The 22,503-nt window shown below is 40.5% G+C and overlaps 2 protein-coding genes across 2 annotated transcripts in view; one reads left to right on the top strand and one right to left on the bottom strand.

Annotated features, from left to right (window-relative positions):
* The window catches only part of Pde4b (phosphodiesterase 4B), a 533,851-nt gene that overhangs the window by 456,676 nt on the left and 54,672 nt on the right, over nucleotides 1-22,503 (bottom strand). The gene's annotated exons all lie outside the window — the stretch shown is intronic.
* Nucleotides 7,847-9,114, top strand: LOC130884434 (nucleophosmin). Its single transcript, XM_057785533.1, has one exon. The coding sequence runs from the start codon at nucleotides 7,931-7,933 to the stop codon at nucleotides 8,807-8,809; it is 879 nt and encodes a 292-aa protein (XP_057641516.1). The 5' UTR covers nucleotides 7,847-7,930; the 3' UTR covers nucleotides 8,810-9,114.

Raw genomic sequence — 22,503 nt, forward strand, 5'->3', positions numbered from 1 at the left:
TGTTTTAAAATGAGAGAGGGAGAGAGGGGGCGAAGAAGGGGGAAGAAGCAGGAAGGAGGGAGGGAGCAGAGCATATGGACCTGGGAACAGCTCCTCTTTCTCAGTCTCATAGAATTCTGCGTTATGATGAAAATTTAGGTTATGTATAGAAAACCATAGATTAAAGCAGAACTGAGGTAAAATAATAAACCGCCTCTGCCTTCTCTTATGTTAATGACAATTCACACATATGTTTTCCTTTTGAACTGGGTTTTTGTTTCAATATCTAAAGATGTTCTTAAGCTATGCAGAAATCATGATTTCACATATACAATGTCTCTAGACTTTTCAGAATTGTCCACAATGCCATGTTGTTCACATCTTAATGAAGCATTATGAAAAAAAAAAGCTAATGGCCGAAGTTTATCCATATACAAAGCCCCTATCTAATTTTCATGAATTATACTTTCTTCTAGGGCTGTGGAGATGGCTAAGTTGGTAAAGTGATTAATGCTTGAGAACATGAGTGTGAGGTCTTGACCTGTGTATGGTAATCTAAACTAGTAATCCAGCACCTGAGAGAGACAGAGACAAGGAGACCCCCTAGGACTCCCTGGCCAGCCAGCCTAGCCTACTCAGAAAGTTCCAGGCCAGTGACAGACTCTCAAAAACAAAAGAGTAGACATGCCCTCAGAATTGATACCCAAAGTTGTCCTCTGACCAACACAGGCTTCTACACACACATGTATCCATCCACACCTACACCTCCACACATGTACACATTCCCATACATACACATAAAGTGTCCATTTAAAGGAATAAGACCGAGACAAGAAATTACAACATTTACAGATGCTTTAATTAAGCAAGCACAAAAAATTTCTATCTCCTTTTCTCAGAAATAAAACTACACACTTCCCATGAGAAAAATGACAAAAGTATGAAACAAATTTCCCGAGACCTCAAGTGAATGCATAACATGATATTTTCTAGTTTAACTTAATTAATTAGACATTAACTCTGGCAGTGATGCCTGCCTAGTTTAAAGACGACTTCTGATTTAGGTCCCAGCATTCTGTCCTATCCCTGGTAGAGAATTGGAGGATGTAGATCTAGATGGTCATATGAACCAAAGAAACAATCTTAGAAGATGACAGAAACCTGTGAAGTCATAAGGGAATTATACACAACACTGAGCAGAGCATCAAGGAGTACAGGAAAACACATTTGCTGCATGTAGTTTTACATTAAAAAAAATACCATTTCTAATTTTTAAGATGTAAATTGGGCTTTGTTTTAAGAATGGACTTAAAATGAGTTTGACTATATATATGTGTATATATATATGTATGTATATGTAGTTAATAACAATATATACATATGTATAATTGACCTTATATGCTATATATGTATATGTGTATATGTGTGTGTGTGTGTGTAGGGAATGAAGCCAACTAGACAGTGTGTGTAACAGGACAAGAGGATCAACAGTCAGACAAGCAGAGCATCTCAGTTTTAATCTGCCCACATTCTGGAATTCTGTTTACTATCTAACTGGGAGAGGTTCTGCCACTTAAATGGCAAAGCTGAAAACCATAAAACGCATTGAAGCAGTAATGTTCAAACTTCATTTCCTTAAGCGTATGTAACTTCTGCTATAGGTGACTTCTTCGCTGCACAGATGGAGCATAGAGTTCTTGGCCTGTTGACTTGTCATTCACCTAGTTATTGACACACGACAACTAAATCCTATCAGCCTGGGGTTTGGTCTATAGACTGTGATGTGCATACCTGCCAGTTCAGTTAAACATTTGTTTCATTTTGATTTTTTTTTTTCTTTTTCGAGACAGGGTTTCTCTGTGTAACAGCTCTGGCAGTCTTGGAACTAGCTCTTATAGACCAGGTTGGCCTAGACCTCACAGAGATCCGCCTGCCTCTGCCTCCCGAGTGCTGGGATTAAAGGCGTGCGCACCACCACCACCCAGCTTTATGTTGAATTTTAAAAGGCTATTCACATCTGGCAGCATCCTAATCTAAAAAAGACAAAAGCAAAAACAAAAAAACCTTCAAGACAACCCTTTTGTGTTAAAATACTTGCATACTCAGGCATTCAATCATCCATTCAAATGTCCCCCAAAATATTTACTGAGCACTGTGGAGAGTGATATACACGTCCATGCTGAGGATGCATCGTTGGAAAGGAGTGATTTCTTTCCCCCAGGGCTGTGGAGTCGAGCACGGTCCTAGCCAGCAATGAACAACTGATGGAGCTCCATTGCAGAAGCACGTATGTGCATGACACCACCGTACCACAGGCAGTCATGAGCACCAGGAATGACTTCATAGAGAAGGCGAGTCCACACCGTGTTCATGGAAGGCAAATGGAACTTTTCCAGAGAGATGAGTTTACTCATATGCAAAACAGGCTCTCTCTGAATTAGTTTTTAAAGAGGCATTTGCTCTTTCTAACCTTTGCTTCTATTAGTGAAAAGCAATCATTTGTTTTCTATATTCCTGCTGCTGCTGTAATAATATGGGATCAATATGAGAAATTTTCAAATGTTGTGTGCTTCTAGGAAGATGGAAGCAGAGGTATTTCTGAAGTGGGCCGAGGCATCTACGGAGTCTCCTCTATGAATTCCACTCTTTGTGAGCCAGGGCTTACGTGCGGGAAAGCTGTTCGGGAGATGCTGGCTTGAGACAGCTCTGTCGTGTACTAACCATGCTGCATTCTGTAAATGTATCCTTTTCAGAAAGATAAGGATGCTGCTGTCTACCTCACAGGTTATGGTGAAGATAAACCAACACAGTGGGGGCCGCCTGCCAGAGTTTTGCAAGCAATGGGTCCCCATAAAAACCATCTGCCAGATTACAATTCTATTAACTACTTCAGTTAAGTTTCTCTACACAAACAATGTCCTCTTTCAGATCCACTTCCCTCCTAAAAGCAACACTAAAATATCATAGCCTTATGAAATTTATTTGGGGCTATTTATCCCTGAATTTTCTTATTACAAGAGAATGTAGCAAATGCTTCACGGTACAGAAAGGCGGGCTCCAGAGATCTGGACAGGTAGTCAATATGAATTTGACAAGGTAAATATTACAATCACTTCAAAAGCATAAACCGTAAAATGAGTAAATAACATAGTGTCTGAAATGACATTAATTTCGAGTCCTTCAGACTACAGCCTACTCATAAGGTGATTATAAGGATGTTTTAAAAATACAAATTACCATTCAACCATGAAGGCACTGTCAAATATTCTTCCTCCACAATTAATGGGTGGGAAATAATACTTATTTCTCTCTTTTACCATAAAGCTGGATGTTACCTGGGTCACAAAAAAAAGCCTTGTGCTTTTCAGATTGTCATTAAAAATAGATTTTTTGAGCCAGCAAGATGGCTCAAAAGTGGATAAAGATACTAGCTGCTAAGACTAACGATCTGAGTTTGATATCTTGGACCCATATGGTAGGAGAAAACTGATTCCTACAAGCTGTACCTGACCTGCACATAGGCACTGTGATATTCGCTTGTGTGCATACATGCACACATGCACACCCACACACATGCGTGTGCACACACACTACTAATAACAATTGTAACTTTAAAAAACGTGCGTCAATTATGACAGCCAATACAAGCAAAAGAGTTTACTATTGTTCTACTAGCTGTGTTGCAGAAATTATTTAAAAATAGCAATTCAAGATTTTTTTTTTTTTTAGCCGGGCGGTGGTGGCGCACGCCTTTAATCCCAGCACTTGGGAGGCAGAGGCAGGCGGATCTCTGTGAGTTCGAGACCAGCCTGGTCTACAAGAGCTAGTTCCAGGACAGGCTCCAAAACCACAGAGAAACCCTGTCTCAAAATACCAAAAAAAAAAAAAAAAAAAAAAAAGATTTTTTTTTTTAAAAAACATCATGACAGGGCTAGAAGATGGCTCAGAGGTAAATAGCACTGGCTGCTCTTCCAGAGGTCCTAAGATCAACTTCCAGCAGCCACATGGCAGTTCACAACCTATAATTACATCTGGTGCCCTCTTCTGGCATGCAGGCATACATGCAGGCAGAACATTGTATATATAATAAATAAATAAATCTTTAAAAAATATTACAACAGGTCATCAAATATCAATTACAGAATTTCAAGGTCACACGGGTCTTTCTTGCTTACTCTTTGGGAACTTGTGATCTCAGAAAGTATCATATATTCTTTTTTATTTTTCCTAGATAATAATGACCCTGAATCTACTGCTGATTTGGTCTTGACTTCCAAGCACCCGGAACTGCAATAGTACAGAACATTAATAGTAGACAGTAAGTACCTGTCACAAAAAAAAATCCAAAAACAAAAATAGTAAAATCTAAGGTGAAATAGCAAAAGAAGCAAGAATGTGTGCCTGTAAAGCAGAGCAAAAGGCAGCAGTCAAGAGCAAAAGCAGTGTGCAGAGCAAGGCCAGTGTGAAGAGGCAGCAGGTGAGTTCATGACTGCAGATATTGGGATGGCTAGAAACCAAAGTCCAAAGAGGCACCATGGGAAATGACGATAAGCTCCAGATTATAACCCGACTTGCCTGTTCAGCTGTTCAAAGGTGCTTTCATTCAGACTTTGTAATATTACAAAGCCAAATTAATTTACTTCTTTTGAGGGGTCCTAATGCTTAAAATATTTTATCAGTTCTTTGAGAATTCATGCACCGTATTTTGATCAACATTCACCCCAACTCCTCCCCTTAACTCCTCCTGATATAAACCCTCACTTCCCTCTCTAAGGACTTCACGTCCTTTCTCTTTGTTTTGCTTGACAGCTCTGATTTTTGCTCTCCATCTTTTTTCTGGCTGAGGGCCCATATAAAATAAACCATGCATGGCTGATCTACCAGGGGCCACCCCTTAAAAACAAAATAACTCACCTTCTCCCTTCCCCAGAAGCTATTGACTGTCACTGGTTCCTCAGTTATGGGTTTGGGGTTTGCAAGCCTCATCCCCCACCCATGCTGGAATGTTCCCTGGTGGATCTTGGGTAGGTTATGCAGTGAGCACATGAGCACCCATCATGTCCAGAAGACAATTTTTTTTTTTGGCTCCAGTTCCTCCCAGCTCTGGCTCTCACATCTTCCCTTCTTTCCCACAGTGGTCTGAGCCTTGGAGAGGGAGTGATATAGATACCCCATTCTGTGGCTGAGCAATCTACAGTCATTTATGTGATGATGCTACATCCAATGGGCAGATACACAACAAGAACACACAACTTATCCATTATCCAGACATTTGGTTTGTTTTTGAATTTTTGCTATCATGAACAAACCTTCAATTAATGATGAACAACAATGAGATATTCATAAGAACATATGCTCTCATTTCTCAATGGGAATTACCCAGGGCTGGATTTCTGGATCGTGTGCAGAATGTATGTTTGTGTAGTTTTTTTTTCCCTGAGTGACTGAACTCTTAAACCCCCAGCAGCTGCAAATGAGCCTAACAGGTGGTCTGACCTCTCCCCCAAACTTACTACTGCCAGGAGTTTGTTTACCATTTTAGCCATGCTAGCGGGGGTGCGGCAGCGCCTTATTATCTTGATTTGCATTTAATTAATAAATAACAATGCTGAGCATATATTCATATGTGGACTTTCCATTCATGGTGCCTTTTAGTGTGATTTATATGTTCCAATTTTTGTCTATAATAGTACATGGTTATTTCTTCCCTTACTACTTTGTAGCACTTATTTATATATTCTGAAAACAAACATTTACAAAAACACATGCTTTAAAGGTATTTCCTCCAACACTGAGGCATGTCTTCTGATGATCTTAAAAGTGTTTTTGCAGCAGAAGCATTTTTTAAGTTTGATGAGTTCCAACAGATTCATATTGAAAGCATTATGCATATTCCAAGAAAAATATTAACACAGAGAATGTAGATTACTTTCCTATATATTTTTCTATAAATATTTATTTAGATTAATGTGTGTGTTGTCTATGTTTATTTTTGGACATGGAATAAGTTGTTATCTGAGTTAAATTTCTTTCTCTCTATGTGCCAGGCATCCCATAGTGGTTGGGACAATGCTCCCATTCATCACTGAATTACTGAAGCACGGTCCTTAGAGAAGCACTTCTCATACATGTGTGGGAATGCTCTGGACTCTCCATTCATCACTGAATTACTGAGGCACGGTCCTTAGAGAAGCACTTATCATACATGTGTGGGAATGCTCTGGACTCTCCACTAGTTCCATCAATCTTCAGTATCTACCTCTTTGGAAACACAGCATGGAATTGGAACTGTTTAGTGGAAATACTAAATTTCTGTTTCTCATATTGACCTGTTTTTAACTTTCCAAAGAACTTTTCATTTTGATATATTTAGAAATATCAGTTCTTGCTAACTAAGTCTACCTCATCTTTATCTATAAGTGCAATTTATGTGGGAGATAGCTATGAGTCATTTATATGCTTGTGGGGAAAAATATACACATGGAAGAATATTTCCTTCAAATAATGCCTCCCACACACTTCCCTTCCAGGACTGCCACCAGCAATTCGCCCCTCCTTACTTTGGAAATGTAAAACAAACCCTTACATACACTCCATCTTATGTCTGAATTATATTAATATACTCTCATATGCTGGATATTATTTGTATACTTGTTGACAATGAGTATTTTCTTTATTTACGAAAAGTCTAATTATAGAAACTGATGACAAAACTGGCTGAGGAGGGAATTTGAGCTAATGAATAGGGTAAACGTAGGTAATTTCCTCATGAAGCCTGGCTATATAGAAACAGAAGAAAGGGGATCAAACATTGAAACAAGGGGAATGCAAGACTCCTGGCATTGCTTTTGCTGAAGACTATTTGTAAAGAAGAAAAAAACTGGTGTGCAGGGAGCGGCGGAAGATGAAAAGATAACAGATGGAAGTGAAGTATGAGAACCTCAAGTTAAAAAATAAACCCATGTAGGAAGGAAGCAGGGGATGGGACGAGGGGGATGCGATATGTGAGCAAGGAGGTGAGGCGAAGAGAATTCATTCCTCACATGTGATCTTGTCTGTTTTAAAATACTGTCAAGTATTCAGAAGCCCAAGATAAGGGGATACCAGGATCCAAAACCTGAGCAAAGGCCATAAACAGGCGTTAGGCTGTGTTTTCTTTCCTGATTGTCTTTAACAGTAAAGCAAGACCCTGTTCTGTTGAAACAGTGACTCGACCATGGTAGCTTCAAATGTTCATGTCATGCGTGTTTGAGTTGCATGGCATTATGAGACTCTCTGATTCGAAGGCTTGGGGGCAGATAACATGGGTTCCATCCTGACTGGGTCACTACCATCATCAGGAAGTATGTGAGCCTCGCAAGCCTCGGCTCCTTTGCCAGCACAGCAACTGGATGCTAGATCCATTTCGTCCAGTTCTACCATTCTATGATCTATGGTTTTGCTTGACCTTAAAAAGCAAAACTGCAGAATTGGAAGCTTGAGTTTCATTAAGAGAAACTCTTAATGTTGGGGTACAAATAGATAAACTGCAATCCAAAACAGGATTCATGCTAATGAGAACAGCAAAGCTATATTAGAGATGCAGGGGACAGTCAAATCCCAAAGTCCCATGTCAGAAGTTACAGAGGCATGTTTAGTTCTATTAACGACTCCTACAATGGCCTGATCCCTGGAAGACGTTATCATTTCCAACAATGAGAAGTAAAAATAGCGTTCTTTTTAATATCACCTATGTCCTCTATCGCAACTTATATAGATGCTAGCTATTTTTATATGGGGACCTTGGAAATTCAGATGTAGGATTCCTTAAATGGAAAAGTGTGTACATTTTTCATCTATAAAAACACTAAGGTAGCCCTGGCGTGATTCCGTCCTGCGTGCCTGTTCTGAGGAGCAGCAGGCAGAACCCTCCGGCCGACTTCTCTGCCACCGAAGAACGCGCCTTCACCTCATGGAAGACTCCATGGACATGGACATGAGCCCTCTAAGGCCTCAGAACTACCTTTTCGGTTGTGAACTAAAAGCCGACAAAGATTATCACTTTAAGGTGGATAATGATGAGAATGAGCACCAGTTATCTCTAAGAACGGTTAGTTTAGGTGCTGGGGCAAAAGACGAATTACACATCGTAGAGGCAGAAGCAATGAACTATGAAGGCAGTCCAATTAAAGTAACACTGGCAACTTTGAAAATGTCTGTACAGCCAACAGTTTCTCTTGGGGGATTTGAAATAACACCTCCTGTGGTCTTAAGATTGAAGTGTGGTTCTGGGCCTGTGCACATTAGTGGACAGCATCTAGTAGCTGTAGAGGAAGATGCAGAGTCAGAAGATGAAGATGAGGAGGATGTAAAGCTGCTGAGTATGTCTGGAAAGCGATCTGCTCCTGGAGGTGGCAACAAGGTGCCACAGAAAAAAGTAAAACTTGATGAGGATGATGATGAAGATGATGAGGATGATGAGGATGATGAAGATGATGACGACGATGATTTTGATGATGAGGAAGCTGAAGAAAAAGTTCCAGTTAAGAAATCTGTACGAGATACTCCAGCCAAAAATGCACAAAAATCAAACCAAAATGGAAAAGACTTAAAACCATCAACACCAAGATCAAAGGGTCAAGAGTCCTTCAAAAAACAGGAAAAAACCCCTAAAACACCAAAAGGACCTAGTTCTGTAGAAGACATTAAGGCAAAAATGCAAGCAAGTATAGAAAAAGGTGGCTCTCTTCCCAAAGTGGAAGCCAAGTTCATTAATTATGTGAAGAATTGCTTCCGGATGACTGACCAGGAGGCTATTCAAGATCTCTGGCAGTGGAGGAAGTCTCTTTAAGAAAATGGTTTAAACAGTTTGAAATATTCCGTCTTACTTAATTTCTGTAACAGTTGATATATCTGGCTGTCCTTTTTATAATACAAAGTGAGAACTTTCCCTACTGTGTTTGATAAATGTTGTCCAGGTTCCATTGCCAAGAATGTGTTGTCTAAAATGCCTGTTTAGTTTTCAAGGATGGAGCTCCACCCTTTACTTGGTTTTAAGTATGTATGGAATGTTATGATAGGACATAGTAATAGTGGTGGTCAGATGTGGAAATGGTAGGGAGACAAATATACATGTGAAATAAACTCAGTATTTTAATAAAGTTAAAAAAAAACACTAAGGTAATTCTGGATGTACTGAATGAATCTAGTCAGTATTATAACTAAGACTCTGACTGAAATAGGAGACACATGTCTTGTAATACCAAGCTTGACCATTTCATAGGCTAGTGAACACATAGAAAATGATTCATCAAACTATCAATAAAATCATACTATAACTCAATAGCTGTGCTATTAAATATTAGTGAGACCACCAAAAAAGGTGAATGGCCAATGCTTGAAATGATAACAAATTCCACCAAACAGACATTTATTTCCATTCAACGATTTAAACTATGTAAGTGCATGAAGACCTGTGTCCCTTGCTAGACAGTATCGCTCACGCGAGCACTTAGTTTGAAGGGTTGCTCAAAACCTTAATGACAAACAAATTGATTAAAAACAAAAGCCATAGGTTCCAGGCTCCATGGAACTTCAGTAGGAAGTGAAAAGTAACAGAACGATGTGTGTACGACCCACCCGCGACCAGGGAGGACTGGTTTTGTCTTTGTATTTATTATCTATTTTAGGTTGTTTTGGTTTTTAAAGCGATTTTTAAGTTAATCTACAGAGTAGTGGATTTCATTACAGTTTATATGCATCTATGTCATTACCTTTTGTTATTAGCCATCCCCCTCCCTTCATGTGTTCTCTGTCCACATCTGGCTGATCTCGAATCCCCTTCCAAGTAGTCCCCTCCTCGCAATTCATGCCACATGTGTTCTGTTACCTGCTCTTTCCCCGTCTCCTACACTTCTGAGTTCTTTCCCTCCCACAGTCCTCCTTCTCATTTCATCCGAGGAACATTGAAACCTCAGGTCTGAATATGAAACAAAATGTGATATTTTTCCTTCTGAGTCTGACTTAGTTTGCTTCACGTGACCTTCAGTTCCATCCCTTTCCGTTGAGGAATCATTTCCACTCTTTCCACTCTTCTTTACGGTGGAACAAAACCGCATTGCGCATGTGTACCACACTTTCTTCATCCGTTTGTTTGTTGATGGACATCTAGAACGGCCCCATTTCTTAGCTATCACAACCAGTAAAGTCAACACGGACATGCAAATATCTCTATAGTGTACTGACGCGGACTCCTTCAGGTGTATACCCAGGAGTGGTATAGGTAGGCCACATGCTAGTTCTATTTTTAGTTTTGTGAGGAACCTCCGCACTGATAATCATAGTTGTTGTACAAGTTTACATTCTCCCAGTAGTGAGTAATGATTCCTCTTTTCTCACATCTGCAGCAGCATTTGCTGTCATTTCTTTTCCTGATGACAGACATTCTGACTAGAGCCAGGCGGAATCTCAATTCAGCTTCTGGTTCTTGCTTTCATGATTGGTTAATCCTGATAGTCAATTTGACTGGATCAGAAATCAACTAAGAGGTGCAAGTCTCTAAATACACCTGTGGGGGATTTTGTTGATTAGGTTTAATTAAAGTATGGAGACCCACCCTAAACGTGGGTGGTACATTCTGGTATCAACACGGACATAAAGAGGTCCTAGGAAAAAGCGTTTGCTTTCTGCCTGCTTACTTCCGTGTCTCTTTAGTGATTTCCTCCATCCTGTTCCCTAGGATATCTGCTCTATTGCTGCCACGGCTGGTGTCATTTCCTTTGCTGATGGGAACAAGCTTCCCTGACCTTCCAACATGAACCAGAGGCTCTCCAAGAATCCTTCAGGCCTTCAGTGTCAGAATGGGAGAGCTGAGGCACCCCAGCAGATGTACTGAGCAACTGCTGGGTCTTGCCTCTCTTGTACCAGACAGCCATTGTTGAATTACCCACTCTGTATTGTGTAAGCCAATCTAATAAATCCCCTTTAATCCGTAGTCATTCTGTTGTTCTGTTTCTCGAGATAACTCTAATACATTTTTTATTCTGTGTGTATGTGTGTGTCTGATATAAAACACAAAGGACATCTTTGATTTCTGTTTAACAACCCACTTTCAGAGTACCAATACACGTGCCCATGAGATAGGCTTTAGTCTGTTCACAAAGATTCTGCCCTTACAACCTAAATGCTTCTGACCAGATGCTCCCAACTTTGCAACAATCAAACACCAGCACGAGTTTCAGAGGAGACGGCCCATATTCAAAGCATAGCAGAGCACCTATTCCTTCAAATGCTCCTTTTCTCTTTGAAAATCTTTATTGAAAAGCATTATATACATGTAGATGCATGTGTGTCTAAATACAAGAATACATGAAAACAAAATAATGAGAATGCCCTTTATCCATCTCCTGTGAGTTGGCTCTTTTACATGTACACACTATTTTTCAAATAGTTGCCACTAGCCAGAAAGTTTAATTAAAAAGCCATTCTAGCCTACTTTTGATTATAAACCTTTTACTATGCAGCTCTTTAATATTAATGATGGTTATTAGTTGTATAGCATGCCATTATGTCTTTGTCATAATTTTGCTAATCACTTGCGTGTTAATAGACTATGCTATTAGAGAACATATTGCTGAGAATAAAACATTCTTAAACTTCTAGGAAAAGGCTATTTTCTCCCTGTGGTGTTAAGAGCCAATCCTTTTGGATTTTAACTCGCATAACTGGTCAATAACACACTTCGATAGCCTTGCTTCCAGATGCAGTCTAACCAATAATAGCAGATGGAGATTCTCAAAGCCAGCCAATGACAAACACTCCCCCTGCCCCGTGACTGGGAGCCTACTTCTAAAGAAAGCCAATTAGCAGGAGATGGCCACCAGTTATCATTCTCTTAAAATATATGCTCAGCCCATCATTGAACCTCACAAGGGCTTCAAATCCCAGACTCTATGTATCCTAAAGCTCTGCATAAAAAGCAGCCTCGTGCTCTGCTTACAGATGCTGTGTCCCACCGGCAGAGCTCTTCTTAACAAGGCGATGACACTGGCAGACTTTCCAATACTGAGTGGCATTTCTCCTTCAATTGATCACCACCAGTGATAACTCATGCATATAGGTCTGCTTTTCCTTTAAATGACTTAAGTGTAAATTCTCTGAAAGTGCTCATTAGTTCAATTGGCACAAGGATGAAGAATATTTTGCCATTATTCTAGGGAGTTCTTTTGGTTTATAATGCCATTCCTACAGTAAAAATATACACATGCCAAACACCTCCAAAAATATCATATTTTAAAATGTTTGTTGGAGTAGTTGGCATAAATTTGTATAATCTCTTTGATTGGTACTTTTAGGTCATTTCAAGTGCACAGGTTAGCACAGGAGTAAAACCCATAAAGGAAAACAGACTGGGAAGGTTCAAACAAAATTCAAGCTATTCCCACAGCAGGTCCTACAGCTAAAGCTGGTATAAAGTAAGACAATTGATATTTATTCTAATTAGTACATGGATTTTTTTTTTAAGAAATGGTGTTTTAAGTTACCCTCTTCATTAAACAGACTCTGTAACAGAGCTCATCATACCTCAAAGATGAAAGAACAATTCTCAGGGTCCATATCTGTGGACATAAGGGCAAGGAAACTAGTCTGGTAGAGGAAATGCTGGGCGTTGGTATAGTCCAAACAACGACCTCAACCAATGGTTGCCTCAAGTTGAATCTCGGTGACTATGCTTTCATGCTCTCTGCACCTTCACAGTTCTTATTCCTTTCCTGTAGGCCACCCAGAAGTGGAAAGGACCTTGATGAGAGCAAAAGGCAGAGGTGGTTTTTGAGAGCCAAGCCCTTCACCAGGTAGGAAGACTGGATCCATGTGATACAGCAGAGCATCCAGGATCAACACGAACACCAAGAGGGAAGAAGGGGGTCTTACGGAGATGCTCTCGTGTTCAGAAAACTAAGGACACCAAAGGACCCCGAAACTAGCAGCAAGGCAGAACTGTTATCACCCTGAGGCCTAATGTGTCTCAGGGATGGCACAGAGCTGGTGAAACCTGCAAAGAACCAGAGACAGAGATGATGGTACCAACTGCCTCTTCTTCACAGAGGACCACAGAGTCTGCAGAATCCCAGATGTGAGAGCAAAGAAGGTAGGTAACCAATGTCCATTCCGCTCCTTCCAACTCTTTTCTCTTGAATTGGTACCCATGGACCAAAATCAACAGAAATTAAGAGGGCAGGGAGTACCTTGTCCAGTTTGGGCTTGTTACGCAAAACACCACAGAATAGTGGCTTATAAACCAAAAAACTTGTAGCCCAAATTCTAGTGGGTCTTAATACAAACCCAGAGTCAGATATAGAGGATGATGCTGAAGGTCAGAGAAGCAGAGTGATCAGCCACTAGAGAGACCTTTTACCTCTACCAATGCTCAGACTGAAGGGGCCATTCTGTCCTCAGACCGCATCTCTAGACTGCATCTGTCTCCACCAAACCTCAGACTCACTGAGTTTCTGTCTCCTTCCACCTTATATTCCCCTCTCCACCCAGACATATCACTCCTGTCTCTACCTCCCTAGTGCTGAGATTAAAGGTGTGTGGTCCTAAGTGAGCTCTGTTTCTCTTTTAGACAGATTCAGTGTTGCCCAGGGGTCCTTGAACTAACAGAGATCCCTCTGCCTCTATCTCCTAAGTGCTGGGATTACAGGTGTGTGCCACCACTCCCTGTCCTCTAGTGGTTTAGCTCTGTATTTTGATCTTCAGGCAAGCTTTGTTTGTTAAAACACAAACAAAATAATCCCAACAGAAACTTTGTTCTCATTGTTCTAAGTGCTAGAAAGTCCAAGATCAAGACACAGGCAGGTTTAGTAAGGGCTTATTTCCTGGTCCATTAACTGTGGTTTCTCTTTGTATTTTCTCATGGTAGACATAAGGAGAAACGACAGATCTCTAAGCATTCATGAGACCTCATGACCTAGCAGATTGAGCAATGTTTCAGGACATGATACGTGGAAGCTGTAAATATTTTAGGCCCTAAAAAAACTTCCTAGAGGCCATCTCCAGAGGACAGAGAATGGATTAGAAGAAGCAAACAGAATAACTGGTCTTACACTGCGTTGGTAGCCTTGGTTATCAGTTGCCTTTGTCAAGTCTGAGTGAATGTAGTCAAGGTGCCACCTTAGTGGCCCGTATTACCAGACTCTGTTGGCCAATCATTAAAAGAAGCTGAGAAATTGCTGTATTGTTTCTTCCCTGGCCTGGTTTCAAATGTACCCAATAAAGGAACAAAGATGGAAAGACAAGGGCATCAACTTTACGTGTCCTGTAGTAACCATGCTATATATAAACATTTGTGGAGTCAAAAATACTGATGTTTCAGGGATGGCAAGTCAACTACATTTTTCTTTGTCATTGCATTTTATAAACCCTGTGTAATGAAAGAAATATACAAATAAGAGAAACAGCATTCATCCTTTGATAATGAAAAGAGAAAAAGATGGATACAACAAATCTTCAGAAATCTACAAAGTAAGCGGCTCTTGAATTTTGTTAATAATTGTTATTCTTCAATTGCATCAATGACCTTGAACTGAAATACAATGGACAAATCTCTTTCTGTTTTCTTCTATAACCATCTACAACCACTCAGGCTGAGGAGTCTCGGTACCTAATGCATAACCCCCTTCTTTAGTGTTTTGGGCCAGGCATGGTGACTCACACCTGTAATCACAGCACCGGGAAAGGCTAAAACAAGAGGATTACCATGAGTTTAAGACAAGCCTGGGATACATAATGAGTTCTAGATGAGTATGGGATAAGAATGAACCCTCGTCTCTTAGATAACTGTCTTTGTCACTGTTCCGCTGTTGTGAAGAGATACCTTGACCAAGGCAACTCTTACAAAAGAAAGCACTTAAATGAGAGCTCTCTTTCAGTATCAGAGATGAGTTACCATCATGGTAGGGAGCATGGCAGTGGGGGGAAGCCCGTGCTGGAAAAGTAGCTAAGAGCTACAGCCTGATCTATGGGCAGCAAGCAGAGACAGAGAGAGACACTATGCCTGGCATGGGTTTCAAAGCCTACCCCAGCAACACTCTTTCTCCAGCAAGGCCACACCTTTTCTCCAACATGGCCACATTTCCTTTTCTACTCTAAAGTCCTAAAGTATTCCATATTCCTCCAACAAAAAGCATTGTCAGGCCTATGACAGCAATACACTACTCCCTGGTACACAGGCTCTCTTAGACACTCTTCTATTACTGCGAAAAGACAATATGACTAAGGTAACTCTTATAAAAAAAAGCACTTAAATGAGGTAGGGTGGCTTACAGTTTCAGAGGCAAGTCCATTAATATCATGACCAAAGCTAAGGCAGGAACTCAAACAGGTTAGGAACCTGGAGTCAGGAGGGGCCATGGAGGGATGCTGCTCCCCATGGCTTGCTCAGCCTGCTTTCTTATAGATCCCAAGATCACCAGTCTCAGGATGGCACCACCCACAATAGGCTTGTCTCTCCCCCACCAATCACTAATTAAGAAAATCCCCCACAATTTTCATACATTTTGATCTTATGGAGGCATTCTGTCCATTGAGGTTACCTCCTCTCAGGTGACCCTAGCTTCTGTCAAAAACTAGCCAGAACCTCAAGTTAGGAAGATTCAGAATATGTAAAACTCTTTATCTGTATTATTCTTTGAATTATAAAATAGCCGAGTAATCTCCAGATCTTGCAGTAATATTTGAAAATAAATGAAGCGCGGGATAAAGATGAGACTGTAGCATGAAGAGAAAATGAGTTTAGAGGGAATGATTTGGGGCAAGCTGAAAAGAAAACAGTTACCGTGGTTTCCATTTCTCGCTCTACGTATGCAATACTTAGGAAACCTAACACAGCATCTCCAAGAGACAATGAAGTATTTTAGAATTGTAGAAAGAGAGCTGATAAAAAGTATCTCAATCACCAAAACAAAACAAAACAAAAAACAAATAAAAAAAATCCTTTTCTATTTAGGTTTTCTCTCTCTCTCTCTCTCTCTCTTTCTTTCTTTTGTTTTCTTTTTCTTTTTTTTTTTTTTTTTTGATTTGAGACAGGGTTTCTCTGTAGCTTTAGAGTGTGTCATGAAACTCGCTCTATAGACCAGGCTGGCCTCAAACACACAGATATCTGCCTTTCTCTGCCTCCCGAGTACTGGGATAAATACAAAAAAAAAAAAAAAAAAAAAAAAGAATAGTTCAGGAAAGTCTGCAGTTATTATGATGGCCATAATAACTACACTGCACGATTCAAGAAGAGGAATGCGTTAAGTTGGTTTTTAAAGCTGCTATCGTGTCCCTGCCTTCACATATTATAAACATGACCCTGTCCTACTCTTGCTTTTTAAGATTCCTCTCACACACACAAAACTCCTCAGTGCTGCTTTCTGAAATCCCAGCTCTATGCCTCCTACCGTGGGACATGGTCTCCGTTTCTCACTACCGCCTCCCACATTGCTGCAGCTCCTTGGTTCCTCTGGCTGTTGACACTTCCCTGTCTCCCAAGTCGCACAAGAACCCCTCTGTTCTCCGAGAGCACAGCAGTGGAAAGGACTGCCCTTCCTAGTTGTCCATGCCCTTCGCTTCTCTGCAACCCAGAGCCTAGTGTTTCCTTTGAGAATTCCATTTCTGTGGTCCCTGTGGTATACAAGCTCTAGAGAAGCAGGGCTTTTGTTTTGCTTGTCAGCATGCTCTATGCTCAGGAGCTGTCTCAGTACGTATCCTTGCCTGTGGATGAAGAGGTGGAACCAAATCTAACTCTGTGGGTCTTGCCCAAAGCATTAAACCCTAGAAGACCTTCATCACCTTCCTATAGAGTCGGAGCAATTATAGCCGCTATACTGCTTCCTCACAAGAATGCTGTTAAAATGACATGCGTTGATACACAGGAAAGAATTCTTTTTACCCAATGCTCTCATTAAGCCTTTGCATTTTCCTCAGCTATGCTGAGTATCCAGTGCTGTGCACACAACAAGGAGCCAATCAACACACTAACTGATTAACGATGAAGGAAATTTCTCATGATCCAACGCTGTCATTCTGCCCACTATAAAGTGTGGTTGTTCTTCCTCCTCTTCACTCGACAATGAAACAGATCTGCTTGTGCCATGCAGAGGTTGAGAGCTAAGCATTATGCCACTGCCAACAATGGTTAGTAAAGCTTTGGTCTAAGTGCTAACTCTGCTCAATGCCGAGAGCATTTCAATCCCCACTTTTCCATTTCCTTCCCATTTTTCAGTGACCCAGGGTCAGGGGAAGCACTAACCTTACTGAAGAGCATCGCTCCTCATTTTAAATATTGTACACCATCTGAAGCCATAATCCGTCTTCTCGTGGTGGCTCACCGCTTGTCATTAATTATTCAGTTATCCCACAAGTAATTTCATTATTCATAAACGTGGTCTTTTTTTTTCCCTGAGAATGATTTCAAAATCCTCAATAATTTTGTAAGTAATTATGTATACAGGTTTTTCTCTGTAAGTCACATGTTTTGAAATATGGCTAAATCTGATAGACACATGTAAAATCGAAGGGAAACGTGAGTTTAACAAGCCCAAAGAAAGAAATTAGAAAGCAGCTTGTCTATATGTGATTTTTCAACCATAACATTACACGTGGATCTAAAAAGTCGTCATTAAAGAGAACAATTTTTCGCTTTAACTCCTCTTATTTTAAAAGCTTGTTCTATCTTGCTTTTAGCACAATGCTCACGCTTTCACAAAAGACTCATATCTGCAGAGAAAGAGAGAAGCCTATTGTATTCAAGGGTGATAAGTCACATTCAAAGCTAGGCAAATTGATTAGTGTATTAAACTGACGGCTAGCGGTAGGACTTCGGAGGTTATGTTTCTCGGCAGGCATATTACAGGGTTTTGCTGATCCTCATAATAGGAATGCCACCCAGTTCAGTTAGGCTGACCCACACAATGGAAGAAGCCAAGAACAGTCTGCTGAAGGCACGGTCAGATGAGGAGAAGTATGAGCCGGCTAAGGCTGGACAATCAATCCTTTAGGCAAATTTAAAGTCGTCCTTTCCTACCTGGTAACTACTCAGAAATAAAATAGAAATTCTAATGAACCTGGTGCCAGGAACCGTGTCAAGTGTTATATATTCATCTTAACAATAACTTGCTGAGAAGATTTTCTTTTCTTTTTTTCTTTTTTGTTCTGTTTTATATTTTTGACACACAGTTTCATGGAGTCTTAGCTGATTTTGAACTCACTGCACAGCTGAGGCTGATCTTGTGTTCCTGCCTCTACTTCCAAATGCTAAGATTGCAGGCATGGGTCGCCACGCCCAGTTCAAAGTCCTTGTTTGCATCTCATAAGTAAGAAAACAAAAGCTTTGAGGTTACACAACTTCACACAGATCCCAAGCAGGCAAATAAGGCATGAATTGCATGCTAACTAGCTAGAACTTCTACCCTGTCTACCACGGTGCACACTGATAGTCAAATGAACATGCCATTCAGTATGAGAGGAAGATGGACCGTGTGTCACAAGATGGTAAATAGGAAGTCTGAATTTAGTTCTTACAAGTTGTGACCCAGAACTTTAAGTCCAGGATGAATTCTGAGCTTAGTTGATAAAGCATTCTGGCTTCAGAACTCACCTTAGTAACCAAGCTTCCATCTTGTTCTTGAAAGCAAATCTCTACCTTGACCCTCAGTTCTTCTGGCTAATCCCCACTCATCATCCCCTATTCTTGGGTTGAAATATGCTTCCTGGGACCCCAGTATTGATGTCACCTGGGGCTCAGTCTTACAGCCTGATTCCTCCTCTAGTGTCAACATCTCTAATAGAATGCCCCACTGTCATCGTCCATGTAGCCCTTCTTACTTATCTGGCTTGTAGACCATTACAATTCCTCATAGGTGAGTATGCCTAAGTCATACCATGTAGATGTATTACAAATTAAACAAAGACAGCCTTAGTCATACCAGCATAGAGCCTGTCTTATTGCTAATAATGCATTTATCTTGTTTAATATACATGACAAAGCCATACTCTCCTTCTAGTGCAATAAAACTTATTTATTGATGATTTTTAAACATGAATTAGTGTAATTTAAGTATCTGCAATAATTTGCTGATTTTATCATCAGTCTTTAGTAGGAGTATCTGTCTTCTAAAAAGCCAGAGAAAAATAAACTGATTTGTTTATTTTTGTTTCACTTTTAAGAATTAAACCTCAGATAATTAAACCTCTGAATAATTTTAATATATACTAATACATTAAGTATTTTTAACCATTTTTATTCCTTACATTTAAGCGGGACCAAAGGAAAACTGAAAAACCAGCTGGGCAAACTCCAAACTCTGCATCCTTCTGATGTCAAAATGCTCTTCAGATCTCCAACTCCTTTCAGCTTTGTTGACTGCAACACAGTTCTCTTTCTTGGACTGGCTCCACCCCCTGTTAGCAGCTTTCCTGTGCAGGCATCCCATGATTCTGGCATCTCCAACATCTTGGGGTCTCTAAGCCATCCAGGCTTCACCTTCACAGCTTCACACTCTGACCTCTCCAGACCTTCACGCAGCAAAACATCTGTCAGAAGCCTGACCTCGGTGGTTTTCCCTAGCGACAGAGAGGGGTTCCATAACCCCTTTCTTGTATCCTTAATTCCAAAGACAGAATCATGTGGACAAAGCTGCCAAGTTCTGCTGCTTTCTGGGGCTAGACCATGGCCCCTCATTCAATTACATTTTCCCTAGTTTTCTGTTTCAGATGGTCTCCTTCACTAAGGTTATCTATCCTGAAACTTGCTCTGTAGACTAGGCTGGCCTCAAACTCAGAGATCCACCAGTCTCTTGCCTTCTGAATGCTGGGATTAAATGCTAGCCTGCCTGTCTGCCACACTCTGAAACCCAAACTAATCCTCACAGTCTCTGTCAAGCAGTAATGTGGAGAATTTGCTACTTAGTGTGCCATCTGCCCTTTAATGCTTCCTCACAGCCTCTGTCTCTCTGGAGCCCAGGAGCAGTCTCAGGCAATGCTATGATGGGAGATGGAATGTCTGTATTCATTGGAGCTCACGTCAGATTTTTAGAAAGAATGAGCTTGAGCCAAAGAGAGTCCAAAAAAATCTGAAAATTTAAGAATTACAAAGCTCTACTAATGGCAAATTTGGCAATGAGGAAAAAAAATGAGAACTAATAGACTAAAACACACGCAAGAAAAAAAAAACAGGAGGAAGAACCATGTGTTACATATTTGCTTCCTTAGGCCTAGGACCCAACTTGATTCAGACATTTGGTATCTACTCTTCAAGTGTTTATTAAATGACCATCAAACAACTACACAATTACCGTAACATAAAACACAATGGAATTTTCAATATCAGCATTAATAAAGAAACAAAAGATTTCTACAGAGAACAGATAACAAGATAAAGAATGCAAACACACACACAGAGACACACACAGACACACACGCACACACACACACACTGACTAGGAAACTAAGACATGTGGTGCTTGGCAGATTGGCATCTGTTTTTCTCTAGATTAGACATCTTGACTCTGTCTAAGCAAAGAAAGTGACCCATCCCAACAGTCAAAGCACTCAGTGGGTAAAGTTACTTGTCCCTAGGTACTGATAGAAGAAAACAGTTCTTTAACAGAGGTGAATCACTGGTCGGTGTTATCATATAGTCTAGTATATCTGAAACATTTTTAGGGTGTGATGCATAACAAAAACCTATCAGTATATGGTATTAAGACAAAAAGTCAAAGCTGCAAACTGTTGAAGACTGTGTGCCTTCACCCAGATGAAGAAAAGGGCAAAAAGCATTCCCTCTCAGAACAGTTTAGGATGCTCTGGTTATTAATTAGTTAGGGTCTGGTGTGGGAGCCCTAATCCCATGAGACATACCTTTATAACTATAAGAGTCAAAATAGATTCCAAAGTGGAGAAGAAATAGCATTGAACTTGCCATCTGTTGTGGATTGCCAAAGGTCTCAAAGACTTGATCAGATTCGGAGTGACTTTTACTAGAGACCCAGGATTTCACAATCTGATGTTGTATTCCTTTGCTTTGTACTATGAAAACACATTCTCTTCTAACCAATAATTCACCTTGTGGTCCTTATAGTCTTGTTTAAACAGGCTTTTGTGCTCTCAGTACGTTTAAAAGTTTTGTTTTGAAACTTCTAGATTAGACACTAGAGAAACTACTGTAGGTATTTCCATCATTTGGCTTCAAAAAATAATTAAAACGTGGACTGTAGAGATGGGTCAGTGGATAATGGGCAAGCCTGAACGAAGACTTAAGTTCATATCTCTGGGGCCCACTTATGGGCTGGGTAGGTAAGATGTCCCATCAGTAAGTGCAGCACTCACCATGCAGAGAAAGCAGTGCCAAGAACAAATTAGACAGCTAGCCTAGCTGAACGGAGCAAGCTCTGGGTTCAAGAGAGGTTGCCTCCAGGTATAAGATGTGAAGAGACTGAAGAATCCTCTTAACATCAACGTTGGTGTAGAACTTCCATATCCATGCATACACACATGCATGTACCCTAACATCTGACCATCACAAACATGAATACACATGTGCATACATACCACATACAGAGACACCGGCAAAACTAAACTAAATATGCTATATAAAACTCTCCGGAAACCCATGCCAGAGGAAGAGACAGCATTTGCCTACAGCAAGCATCTTTGGTATGAAAGCTAAGGCTATTTCTCCCCAAATGTCTTGGAGAAAAAAATAAGAACTGTTACAGAGTGGAGAAGAGGACTGAACTGCAGAAGCAAAGCCTTAGTATACAAAGATAAGGGCATGCGCGAAACGCTCTGTAGATTATTGCATAAGCCTAGAAACATCATAGAGTCTAATCTCAGACTGGATAACAGTGAGATCCGGAAGTGTGCTGACTTTGCTAGGAGGAGGATCTTCTCTTCTTTTTCTATGGGTCTCTCTGCTTTCTGAGAGATCACGGTTGCAGACCATGATAGAAGCAACACAGGTTATTACACCAGTGTTTCAGGCCAGAGGACTCAGGGCTGAGATGTATGACCATTTCCCACCCACTTGCTTAAGGTCCACAGGCAAACAAAACGAGGGCCACACAGGATTGGTTCTTGGCCATAGTGTGGTAAACTCTCTTTTATGCTCTTATCTTGGTCGGTTCCTCACTCAAAAACACAGTGACCTTGCTAAGAGAAGGACAGAGAGTTTATCACAGTATGGCCAGGAACTGTTTAATACGAGCCACAACTTGTCATGAAACAAGGATGAAAAAATATATATAATTAAATCCATATATTACTTTTTAAATTTTCAATTCCTATACACAATATTAATTGATATTGCTTACCATGCTTTATCCAGGGTAATGAAATGTTTTCAACTAAACGTGAGCTTAGTTTGCCACATGCTGTTTCACGACTATCAGTAGGTGCTTCTGAGAGGCACTAACTATTGTCAAGCTCGGTGACCTGAGTTCCATCTCCAGGACTCACGGGGTGGAAGGAAAGATTTGACTCTTGCAAATATATATCTAGTTAACT

Source organism: Chionomys nivalis, chromosome 11 (assembly GCF_950005125.1).
Source record: "Chionomys nivalis chromosome 11, mChiNiv1.1, whole genome shotgun sequence".
Lineage (NCBI taxonomy): Eukaryota > Metazoa > Chordata > Mammalia > Rodentia > Cricetidae > Chionomys > Chionomys nivalis.